At 42.1% G+C, this 13,235-nt stretch overlaps 1 protein-coding gene across 2 annotated transcripts in view; it reads left to right on the top strand.

Annotated features, from left to right (window-relative positions):
- The first annotated feature begins 1,773 nt into the window (after nt 1–1,773).
- rfc3 (replication factor C (activator 1) 3) overlaps nt 1,774–13,235 on the top strand; it is a 50,305-nt gene continuing 38,843 nt past the window's right edge. The window contains exons 1-2 of one of the 2 annotated variants that reach the window (XM_078545326.1): nt 1,807–1,952; nt 10,987–11,090. Coding sequence is in view for 1 of the 2 variants with exons in the window: in XM_078545324.1 (XP_078401450.1) it covers nt 1,866–1,952 (87 nt within the window). In the remaining variant the exon portion in view is untranslated. Of the gene's footprint in view, nt 1,953–10,986; nt 11,091–13,235 lie in introns of both variants that reach the window. The other variant, XM_078545324.1, reaches the window with a different exon arrangement.

Here is a 13,235-nt window from a genome sequence, read left to right as displayed (position 1 = left end):
ACATTCCGGCAATAGTACTGAGGACTTGTGCTCCAGAACTTGCCGTGCCCCTAGCCAAGCTGTTCCAGTACAGCTACAACACTGGCATCTACCCAGTTATGTGGAAAATTGCCCAGGTATGTCCTGTACATAAAAAGCAAGACAAATCCAACCTGGCCAATTACCGTCCCATCAGTCTACTCACGATCAGCGGTAAAGTAATGGAAGGGGGTCATCAACAGTGCTATCAAGCGACACTTGCTTAGCAATAACCTGCTCACTAATACCCAGTATGGGTTCTGCCAGGGCCACTCATCTCCTGACCTCTTTACTGCCTTGGTTCAAACATGGACAAAAGAGCTGAACTCCATAGGTGAGGTGAGAGTGACTGCCCTCGACATCAAGGCAGCATCTGACCGAGTGTGGCATCAAGGAACCCTAGCAAAACTGCAGTCAATGGTAATCAGGTAATCTCCACTGGTTGGAGTCATACCTAGCAGAAAGGAAGATGGTTGTGGTTGTTGGAGGCCAGTCATCTCAGCTCCAGAACATGACTGCAGGAGTTCCTCAGGGTAGTGTTGTTCGCCCAACCATCTTCAGCTGCTTCATCAATGACCTTCCTTCCATCATAAGGTCAGAAGTGGGGATGTTTGCTAATGATTGCATAATGTTCAGCACCATTCGCGGCTCCTCAAATACTGAAGCAGTCCATGTCCAAATGCAGCAAGACCTGGACAATATCCAGGCTTGGGCTGACAAGTGGCAAGTAACATTTGCGCCACGCAAGTGTCAGGCAATGACCATCTCCAACAAGAAAGAATCCAACCATAACTCCTTGATGTTCAAAGGCATTACCATCACTGAATCCCACACTATCAACATCCTGGGGGTTACCATTGACCAGAAACTGAACTGGGCTAGCCATATAAATACTGTGGCTACAAAGGCAGGTCAGAGGCTAGGAATCATGCAACGGGTAACTTGCCTCCTGACTCCTCAAAGCCTGTCCATCATCTACAAGGCACAAGTTAGGAGTGTGATGGAATACTCTCCACTTGCCTGGATGAGTGCAGCTCCTACAACACTGAAGAAGCTTGACACCGTCCAGGACAAAGCAGTCCGCTTGATTGGCACCACATCCACAAACATTCACACCATCCACCACCGACACACAGTAGCAGCAGTGGGTACCATCTACAAGATGCACTGCAGGAATTCACCAAGGCTCCTTCAACAGCACCTTCCAAACCCATGACCACTACCACCTAGAAGGACAAGGGCAGCAGATAGATGGGAACCCCACCACGTGGAAGTCACTCACCATCCTGACTTGGAAATATATCGCCGTTCCTTCACCGTCGCTGGGTCAAAATCCTGGAACTCCCTTCCTAACAGCACTGTGGATGTACCTACACCACATGGACTGGAGCGGTTCAAGAAGGCAGCTCACCACCACCTTCTCAAGGGCAACTAGGGATGGGCAATAAATGCTGGCCTAGCCAGTGAAGCCCACATCCCGTGAATGAATAAAAAAAAGCTTCTGTTACCTTATCAAAAACTCAATCAAGTCAGTTAAACACAATTTGTCCTTCACAAATTTCTCAATTAATTCACTTTTGTCCAACTTAGAAACTGGCCCGATTAGATTTGTCCTGCTTTTTGTGGGCGGGACCTACCTGGGAGAGAGTCAGGTAATCTGTTCAGGTTTATATTCGTTACTAAAATAAAACTTTTGCATCAGTGAAAAGGATGCTGCAAGGAACAAGGAGCTGGTTGGCTGTCGTCTGTCACATGGGCGCCGTGCTGCGGCTGTGCGCGCGGAAGCCTGTTTAAGAAGAAGCGCGCGGAGAGGCGGTTGGGGTGTGCGCGGGCCGGAGGGACTGACCATGAGCCTATGGGTGGACAAATACCGGCCGACGGCCCTCGGCAAACTCGACTACCATAAGGAGCAGGCTAGCCAGCTCCGTAACCTGGTGAGTGACGGCACCCAACTGCGGGGACCGGGCCCTGGGCTCTTCGGCCTGGCGATTTAACCGCATCCCTTCCCTGCCCCGCAACCTATTGAGTTTAATATGGAGAGAGATCGAGCTACTTCTGAGCCGCGTGGTCAAGCAGCGACTTTTAAACTCACAACATTGTTGCTGCAAAGAAGAAGCTGATGCGCTGTTGTTATCTTCATTTTTGCTTCTTCCTGTTCTTGGGTTGCTGCATTGGATTGCTAGCATCCTTTTTAACTAAAGACATCTAACCCTTAATTTTATATTTTAAAATGTGGCTTGCTTAAATGCATCTTGGCTTTCTCATTTTTCCCCTTTTATCGGCTTTCTCCTAATTTGGACAGGTGAATGTTGGTAGCCTGTAAAACAGCACTAAGCGCAATACAAGTATCGAATGCACAGGCCTTAATATTAAAATTCTCCCACCCCACGACAGGCAGGGTTAAAGACTTAAGCATGGGACCTCAGCATGCTGCTGCTTTTTTAAATGGTGATGGATATCATGACAAAAGGGACATGTCATTGATATATTTAGATTTAACTCCTGTGGTGTAACTGGGAACCCGATTTAAAATATTTCGTTACTGCATCGGTTTTGCAGGAGAACTGGCAGTAAAAGGGATGAAAGAGCTGCTGGTTCCACCAGGTTAGTAGTTTCTCAGTATTCCTGTGGGCCAGCAGGAACTACAGTGCTGTCTTGGTTCCACAAAGGTGCTATTTCACCCACCAATTGCGGGCTGCTTTTCTACCCCGCCTCTCCACGGTGAATGCAGACCTCCCTCAACCAGCCCTGATGGCATTTCCCTCCATCCCTGATGGTCAATGTCCTGTGAATGACCTTTTCTTTCAATCCACAATCTTCAGCCTTCCCCAATCCTGATTGCTGGGGATTGTCTCCAAGTGCCCCTGGCTGTGGCCTTTGCTGATCATTTCCGCTCACTGATCAGGCTATCAGTTTGTATGACTGTCAGGTGAGAAACAGAACAAGAAAGTGATAATGGGGTCCTGACATTAAGGTCAGCCTTTTTTGGCGCCTCCCTGTAAATATTGGAGCTCAAATTTCTAGTAGAGTCTGCTGGATTGAAATCGGGAACAGGAACCTCACTTGATTATGATGATTAGAAGTCTCCACAGCAAACTAATTAGAAATATGCACAGGTAGAGTTTTTGTTTGCATAATAAACACACCCACTAGAACCTGTATTAAAATAAACTATTTTCAGGATGTGGGTATTGTAGGCAGGGCAGAAATTTTCGATATCCAGTTGCACAGAGTAATTTTTAAATTCTTTCATGGGATATGGGTGTTGCTGGAAAGGCTGGCATTTGTTGCCCATCTTCAATTGCTCTTGAACTGTGTGGCTTGCTAGGCCATTTAAGACTGCAGTCAAGAGTCAACGATATTACTATGGATCTAGAATGATGTGAGCCAGACCAGGTAAGGATGGCAGTTTTCCTCCCCTCAAAGATATTAGTGAATCTGGTGGAGTAATGGCTTAATACAGCTAAGAAGCTGGTTCGGTCATGTCAGAGCAGCTAACCTAGTTTCAGAGACATTCAATAATAAGGTTTACCGAAGTATGTACAGGGATACTACTGCAGAATAACTAAAACGGTGCAAAATGAAAGACTTGCATTTATTCACATTTTCATGAGGACCAGACATCTCAAAGCACTTTATAGCCAATTAAGTAGTTTTGAAATATCGTCACTGTTATAATATAGGAAACGTTGCAGCCAGTATGCGCATGGCAAACTCACAACAGGAATGTGATAATGACCAGATAATCCCTTTTGATTGAAGGATAAATATTGGCCAGAAAACCTGGCATAACTCCCCTGCTCTTGAATATGAATATTGCTGAAAAGAGAGACATGTTGCCAAAGCTTTTCGCCTTGCACTCATCAGGGCAAATGCAAAAATACCAAATTTCAAAGGATTGCAACTATTTACATGACAGGAGAAAAGGATGCTGATTGATTGGCAAGCCCACTCTGGCTGAGGCATTGCCATGGAGAAAGCAGTGGGACACTATGGGTAATTTTAAAAGGTGTACGTCTTGAACATATTCCTTTTTGTTTGCAGAGAATGGGTCCGTGTATGAATATATGTTGCTTCTAGCAAGTGTACAATGAGCCACTTTGAGTTCAACTGATTATCTTAAATTGGTTGTTAGTGTAGCTGTTAGCATGCTCAGAATTAATCAGCCAGCGATGCCCAATCGTGGAATCACATCTAACTGCAAGTGTTTTGTTTTGGGCTTTGCAAGTGTAGGCTGGTTGAGTACGGCTTGTATTCTGCTTATTATGAGCAACTGAAGGAACCTGCTGTTGCGATAGTTTGAAATTTGGCATTCTTGCATTGTCCTGATGAGTGCAAGACAAAAAGCTTCACAACGTGTCTCTTTTCAGCAATAGTCTGTTCTGTACTACCCAAGTGACTCCTGTGCTCTTCTTTGAAAAAGTGCCGTGGGATCTTATATGTCCATCCAAGCAGGCAGATGGGACCTCTGTTTAATGTCTCATCCAAAAATCGCACCTCTGCAATGCAGGAGCGCCTCAGAGCTGCATTTAATGTAGTAACACAGACTACTGGTAAATTTCTTGCGTATTTATCCAGAACACCATCAGTCCATATGGTCTGCCTCCTGCTATCCTCGCAGTCGTAATTAATTTATTTTTCAAGATACTTTTCAGATGACCTTGAAAAGATCCAAGTTACTTGCCCTAACAAGCTCCTGCGGCAATGCAAAAGCCAGTTAGCCTCTCTGTTAAGTCATATGTTTTTATACCCCACCTAAATCTACCCTTTTTTGCAATCCTGTACCAAATCAGATAGTCCTGACTGCTGTCTGTGAGCCTTATTAATTTTATTCCTAAAGAAAAATCCCAGTTCTCATGCTTTATCCTCCCTAGTCTTCTAAATATTTTATTGACTATTCCTCTCTACTCTTTCAAGTTCGGATACATTTCCCTCTTCTGAGGGTTCTAGAACTTCTCAAACTACTCCCAAATACAGCTTTACCCACACTACTGCAGCAGAATAGTCTCCTTAGATATATGTTCTATTCATCTTTCATATAGTTAAGACCCCATTTGCTTTCTTGACATTTTTTTGACACCATGAGGGATATGCATAGAATGACTCAAATATTTTCACTGATTTACCTCTTATATTTCTTCTGTTCCATTGATCCTATATTTATTTTCATTTTCTTATCCCTCACGATGCAGCTTTACATTTGCCTACATTAAACAGCACTTGCTACCTCCTGATCAGCTCAAGTTCTTCTGTAGTTTTCACCATCTGCTGTATTAACTGTTCTTAAATTAATGCCATCTGCAAGCTTTGAGATACAGAAAGAACTTCCATTTATATAGTTTCTTTCACGCTCGACAAACAGCATTTTAAGCTAAATAATAGATCATTTAATTTGGCAGTGTTGTTGAAGGTTAGATTTTGGTCAGAACACTGGGAAACTCATCTATAGGATTTTTTAAATGAACCTCAGAGGGCAGATGCGGCCACAAAGATGGCATTTCCAACAATGCAACATTTTGTCAGTTCTGCACCTGAGTGGAGTTTGAACCCGCAACTTTCTGACTCCGAAAGAACACCTGAGATGAAGCTACTGACGTCTTCTTTAAGAGAGTATCATTTCCACCACTGGCTGCTGAGAGCCTACTCACCCTCTGCTTTCAAGGAAAGTACCTGTTTAACAGATCCTGTTTCTATTTCCCTGTTGTGATTTGATCTATTCCACCAAACCTCTGCTAACACTATTTCTGCTGATCTAACTAGTTTTTTGTGAGACCTTATTAAAAGCTTTACTAAATTCCACAAAAAAAGATGCTGTTGCATTTATCTACATTTTTACTTAGTGAAAACTTTCTATTAGTCTAGCATGACCTTGTTGTACATCCATGCTGATTTCTGATGAATTAGTTGGTATTTCCCTAAATGGTCCACTAGCTTGTCCTTTACATCAGCACCAGGAAACAAAATGGATTGTAAGATTAACAGAACCATAGTTTCAGATATTCTTATAAATAAGGGTGATATATTTGCTGGCTGCCAGCCCTTTGGCACTATACACTTACACTTATCTAAGGAATCACTATTCATAAGCAGTTCTGCCAGCCCTCCTATGTACTTACCTGAATGTCCTTGCAATTTTAAATCCATACTCCTGCTTCACCATTTTAACTGTCCTTTTGAATTGAAGTTTTTCTTTCTACTGCTTCTATTATCTGTGGATAACTTGCAGTATTTAAATACATCCCTTTTATTCCTAATAACTTTAACTGCCATCCTGGACTTAACTTTGTCTCTCACTGAAACTCCTAGTTACATATGCAATCACTGCATCCATTATTTGTTTTATATATTCTTAGAAACATATAACACTTAAAGGCAATATAGTACTGTATCATTAAATAACAAAGATGTCTGTGGTGTATAAATTGTATGTTATCATTAGCATTGTAAACAAAACTGAATAACAGCTGCAGGTAACTAGAACATGAGGCTGTGATCTGCACATTGATAATGCAGCCTAAAGGAGGCCTTTTCTGTTGGAAGATAACATTTAGTTTTGGAAAAACAGCTTTTGCTGATAGAATCTTGGCACACCACTCCCTTAAGAATAGAAATAGGATCAAGCTTTGTTCTGTCGCTCAGCAAAATTGCCTTAAAAAAAAGCTTTTTGCTGTGACATTCCCTTGAGCTGGAGCTCATATTGTGATATAATTTTCTTTGATCACTTGAGTTTTATGTAGTGCCAGATGAACTATTTGAAGATTAGAACCATAGAAAAGTAACGATGCAGAAATAGGCAATTCAGCTCATGTCTGCGCTGGCCAAAGAGATAAAAGAAACGAGCTGCTCATCTTAATCCCGTTTTCCAGCACCTGGTCTGTAACCTTGCAGGTTACAGCACTTCAGATGCAGATCCAGGTACTTTTTAAATGAGTTGGGCTTTTAAGCCTCAACCACCAACTTAGGCAGTGAATTCCAGACACGCACCAACCTCTGGGTGAAAGTTTTTCCTCATGTCCCCTCTAATCTTTCTACCAATCACCTTAAAATCTATGCTCACTGATAATTCACCCCTCAGCTAGGGGAAACAAATCTTTCCTGTCTACCCTATCTAGGCCCCTCAATTTTGTACACCTCAATTAGGTCACCCCTTAGTCTCCTCTGTTCTAAGGAAAATAACCCTAGCCTATCCAATCTCTCCTCATAGATGTAATTTTCAAGCCCTGGCAACATTTTTGTAAATCTCCTCTGCACTCCAGAGCGATTTTGTCCTTACTGTAATGTGGTGACCAGAACTGTACACCAAAATTTCAGCTGTGTCCTAACCAGCATTTTATACAGTTCCATCACTACATCCCTGCTTTTGCATTCAATATCTCACCCAATAAAGGAAAGCATTCTATATGCTTCCTTGCCCACCTGTCTTGCACCTTCAAGGACCTGTGGCCATACACTCTAAGGTCTCTCACTTACCCAACCCCCTCAATAGTTTCCTGTTTATTGAGTATTCCCTTGCTTTGTTTGCCCTCCCCAAATGCATTTTCCTCACGTTCTTCCGGATTGAATTCCATTTGCTACTTCTCCACCCACTCAACCAAACCATTGATATCATTCTAGAGTTGAAAAGCTATCCTCTTCACCATCAACTACATGGCCAATTTTGTGTCATCTGCAAATTTCCAAATCATGCCTCCCACATTTAAGCCTAAATCATTAATATATACAACAAACAGCAAGGGCCCCAACACTCAGCCCTGTGGAACACCACTGGAAACTGTTTTCCATTTGCAAAAATATCCATTGACCATTACTCTTTGTTTCCTGTCACTGAGCCAATTTTCGATCCAACCTGCCACCTTACCAAGTATCCCATGAGATTTCTCTTTCCTGACCAGTCTGCCATGTGGGACCTTATCAAATGCCTTACTGAAATCCATGTAGACGACATCCACTGCTCTACCCTCATCAATCATCCTCGTTACTTCTTCAAAAAATTCTATTAAGTTAGTAAGACACGATCTTCCCCTAACAAAACCATGCCGACTATCCCTGATCAATCCGTGCCTTTCTAAGTAACAGTTTATCCTGTCTCTCAGAATTGTTTCCAAAAATTTGCCCACCACCGAAGTCAGACTGACCGGCCTATAATTTTCCGGCCTATCCCTCGCACCCTTTGTAACTAATGGGGTAATCGCTTGCAGACCTCCAGTCCTCTGGGACCATGCCTGTATCTAGTGAGGATTGGAAAATGATCCTCAGAGCATCAGCTATTTCTTCCCTGGCTTCCTTCAACAGCCTGGGATACAATCCATCTGGCCCTGGTGATTTATTCATCTTCAAGGATGCCAGTCCCTCCAGTACTTCCCCTCTCACTATGCTTATTGTATCTAATATTTCACAATCCTATTTAACTAGAATGTCTGCATCATCTCTCTGCTTAGTGAAGTCAGAAGCAAAGTACATGTTGAGAACCCTGCCCACATTTTCTGCATCAACCCACAAATTACCATATACATCTCTGATAGGCCCTACCTTTTCCTTAGTTATTCTCTTGCTCTTAATGTACTGGTGAAACATCTTGGGATTTTCTTTAATTTTAGCTGCCAATACTTTTTTGTGTCCTTTTTGCTTTTCTAATTTTTATTTTTGCTTCACCCCTGTACTTTCTATACTCCTCTAGGCTTTCTACATTACTAAGTCTTGTGACTGTCATAAGCTTTCTTTTTCTGCTTTATCTTGGCCTGTATGCTTCTGGGTAACCAGGGGCTCTAGATTTGGCAATACCATCCTTTTTCTTTGTGGGGACATGTCTACACTGTTGCTGTAGAATCTTGCCTTTGTCTCTGACTGATTTGACAGCTTTTCCATCTAATAGCTGTATCCAGTCTACTCTCACCAGCTCACCCCTCAGCTTTGTAAAATTTGTCTTCCCCCAATTTACAACTGTTACTCCTGTTCAATCTTTGTCCTTTTCCATAATGATGCTAAATCTAACTATATTATGGTCACTTATCTCCCAAATGGTCCCCACTGCTATTTAATCCACTTGCCCAGCTTCATTTCCTAAGATTAAGTCTAGAATTGCACCCCCTGTTGTTGGGCTTGTTACGTGCTGGCTCAAAGTTCTCTTAAATGCTGTTCAAGAATTTTATGCCCTTCACACTGTTTGTATCCCAATTGATATAAGGGTAGCTGAAGTCCCCAACGATTGCTGCCCTTTTGTTTTTGCACTCAGAAATCTGTCTACATATTTGCTCTTCTAACTCCCTTCTACTATTTGTGGGTCTGTAGTATAGTCCAACAGTGTGGCTGCTCCTTTTCTGAGCTCAACCAATTTGGCCTCATTTGATGCTTCATTTAGTAAATCATCCCTCCTCACAGCTGAAATTAATTATTTAACCAATAATGCTGCACCCCCACCATTTTTTAAATCCCCCTCCCTATCCTGTCTGAAAACGCTATCCAGAGATGTTGAGCTGCTGTTTTTGCTCCTCATCCGCTATAGCAATGATATTTTGCTGCTATGCGTCTGTGTGTGCCTCAGGTCATTTTCTTTATTCGTTCATGGGATGTGGGCATTGCTGGTTGGGCCAGCATTGATTGCCCTTCCTATCCTTATTTACTATGCTCCTTGCATTTACATTTATACCTTCTAACACTGCCAAATTCCTGTGCTGTACTCTTTTTAACCTGTGCTACTTATGTCTTTCAGAGTCACTCACTAATTCTCCATCTCCCGTTCCCTGCTCTGAATTTGCTCTCAGGCTCTTATCCCCTGCCAATTTAGTTTAAACCACCCCATCAGCACTAGGAAATCCCCCTGCGAGGATATTCTTTCCAATCCTGTTCAGGTGTACACTGTCCATCTTGTACAGGTCCCACCTTCTTCAGAACCAGTACCAATGCCTCAGAAATCTGATGCCCTCCCTCCTACACCAGCTTTCCAGCCATGTGTTTATGCACTCAATTCTCCTATTTCTACACTTGCTTGCACATGGGATTGGGAGTAATCCTGTGATTACTGCTTTAGAGGTCCTGCTTTTCAATCTCCTTCCTAGCACCCTAATGTCTGTTTTAAGGACCTCACCCCTTTTCCTACCTAAGTCATTGGTACCAATGTGGGCCATGACCTGTGGCTGATCACCCTCCCCAAGAAGAATGTCCTGCAGCTGCTCTGTGACATCCTTGACCCTAGCACCAGGAAGGCAACATACCATATTGGAGTCATGCCTATGGCTACAGAAACACCTGTCTCTTGCCCTAACTAACTGCTACTAATACTGCTGTTCCCTCATCTTTCTCCCCCCTTCTGTACAGCAGAGCTGCCTCTGGTGCCACAAACTTGGCTCTGACTGCACTCCTCTGAAGAACCAACGCCCTCACCGGTATCCAAAAGAAAGAACTGGTGAGCAGGACCCCAGGGGACTCCTGCATTACCTGTCTAATTTTCTTCCTCCAGGCTCCTAAGCTGCAGTATGACCACCTCTCTGAACGTGCTATCCACATAGCTCTCAGCTTCAAGGATGTGCCACAATGACTTTAGCTGCTTTTCGAGCTCCGAAACTTGGAGCTCTAGGTTCTACAGCTGGTGACACTTCATGCACATGTGGCCATCTAGGACACTGTTAGCACCCACAGCTTCCCACATATTATAAGACACGTATTCCACAGGACTGAGCTGTCCTGCCATGGTTTTAATTTACCTCCCTTGCACTAACTTTATTTTACTTTGGTTTGTTTATGCAACTTTATTTTACCTGGCCTTGACTTAACTTTATTTCCCTATTGCTTGTGTTTCTTTCTTAAATGCAAGTAACGTCTTTTAAAAATGTGTTTTTCTAATTCTCAGCTATTCAATGACACTCCCTAATAGCAGTTTCTCACCAACCAGTGAACTTATTTTTGTCCTGTAACGCTAGGTGGTGGTGCTGACTGCCTGGTACAGGGACCTCATCTTGCACTCTCCTCTAGGTGCTGCTGACTGCTTGTCCCAGAGTGGTCCTCTCGCACTCCTAGGTGCTGCTGACTGCCTGTCCCAGGGTCCTCTTTGCACACTCTCCAAATAGAGTTTGAAGGTACAGATTTTTCCAGCATGACATTTTGCTGTACTGGGTCAAGAATTATTTAATCAAAACATTATCACAGCCCTAAAGTACAAGGTAAAGAAAGAAACCTACATCCGCCAGAAATGACTTGAAATTAACCTTGATCAAGCAATTGTACTCAATTCTAAAGAATGAAACACATTTATTTGATTGCCATTGCATGAAGATACTTTTATTTGTTAGTCATCTTTCTCCCTATCCCCTTTCCTCAAACATAGGACATGCTCAGCCCTGGCCAAGAGGCACCTTATATTCTAGAAGGTTTAGCTTTTCACAGAACTTGTTCCAGCACGCACACAGTATTACAACAAAATTTGCATTTGTATAGCACCTTTTAACATAGTTCCAAGGCACTTCACAGGAGCATTACTGGACAAAATTTGACACAGCCATGTAGAGGGGATAGGAAAGGTGACCAAAATCTTGATGAGCAAGGTAGGTTTTAAGCAATGGGCATAATGCAGAATGAATATATCTGCATTTGTAGCAGTGACCACTGTTTCAGAAGAATTTAGGACATTAATTGATCAACTTTATCACAACCTAGAATTAAGACAAGACTAGTGTAGCTGAGCTTGGTACCCACTCCCATACTGTGTGCCAAGACTCACTTTGCAGTGCTCTTGCCCCCAAGCTGTAATGTGGCAGGTTCCATATGGAGGTGTGGTTGCAGATTCCCAACTTTGGTCAATGATATTTTCCAAGGTATTTGATTTTTAGAAAAGATAGACAAATTGGAAATGGAGGTGGGGTAAGTCCTGATGATAAAGGTCGCAGTAAGCAAAGATCTTAGCCCAGAAAGTCAGGATGTATAATCAGTATGGGTGAAACTCGGGAATAACAAAGGGCAGAGAATTGGTGGGAGTAGTTTATAGGTTCCCTAATAATAATCGTAGTGTTGGACAGAGTACAAGTCAGGAAATTAGAGGTACATGTAATTGTGGGAAGCTTTAATTTTAATCTTCATGTAGGCTGGGAAAACCAAATTAGCAAAGTAGCTTGGAGAACTAGTTCATGAAATACATTCAAAGACAGTTTAAGGAACCCAACTAGCAACAGGCTATTTTAAATTTGTGTAATGAGACAATTCATTGGTAATTTTGTAATAAAAGGTTCACTAGGGAAAAGTGATAATTGAATTTCATATTTAAGTTCAAGTGATACGGTTAAGTTCAAAACTAGGTGTTAAATTTCTTGTATATCCTCCTTTCCCTTTGTTGCACTGTGAATCTCTTAACCTTCCATCGACTTGTTACATGTTTTGGGGGGCAAGTATGAGACCAGAGGAATACCCCCTCACCCAATTTCTAACCTGCACCTCCATCTTTCCTTGAAGAGACTTTTTTTTCAAAATGAATAGATTTTGTAAAAAAAAATCAAATTGGGAGGAAAGAAACGGGATCTGCCTTTTGCCTTCTTCCCCAGCCACTGTTTCATAGATATTTTAAAAATAAAATCTTTCAGCAGGTATAAGCCATTGTTATGATGTGGCAGGTGATATGTGCCAGGCAGACAAATCCACAAGAGAAATTTGGCCATGCTATCATAACAGTTTTGCAATTTGTATTTATTACAAAAGATTTATGCACTGAATTCCGAAGTAATAAGCCCACCAACGCCTTTAGTGATTTTAAAAATTAAATTAAAACATGCATTAACAAAAGAAATTAATTTAACACATACATAAGATTACAGTTATAACATTATAACAAATCCCAAAATTCCTAGTTAACCTGACTCCCAACTACTCATCCACTTTAAGGCAATAGTCCAAAATAGATTTTAAATTTAAATAAGCAATCCAGCAAGGTTACCACAGCACCCACTCGGCAATGGAATTCCAAAGGCTTTTAACACAACTTCATTTACTGGACACAGTCGACTTCTGCAAATGTGGCTAGAGGCTTTTCCCCAAGGCTGCTTTACACAGTGTACCTTTCAAGATGTTACCCGGCCACACCCTCATAACCTTTCATCCTTCTTTCATATATGTTTCTCTTTCTTTAACGTGTAAAATCCCAATGTTCTGCATGTCTTCAGAAATTTACTTTTCCCGTAATATAAAAATCTTTCATGTTGTCAGTATGGCCTCTTTCCTTTTGGGGAAAAATACAC

This window comes from Cetorhinus maximus, chromosome 7 (genome assembly GCF_964194155.1).
Source record: "Cetorhinus maximus chromosome 7, sCetMax3.hap1.1, whole genome shotgun sequence".
NCBI classification, from domain to species: domain Eukaryota; kingdom Metazoa; phylum Chordata; class Chondrichthyes; order Lamniformes; family Cetorhinidae; genus Cetorhinus; species Cetorhinus maximus.
This window is presented reverse-complemented; position numbering and strand designations above follow the sequence as displayed.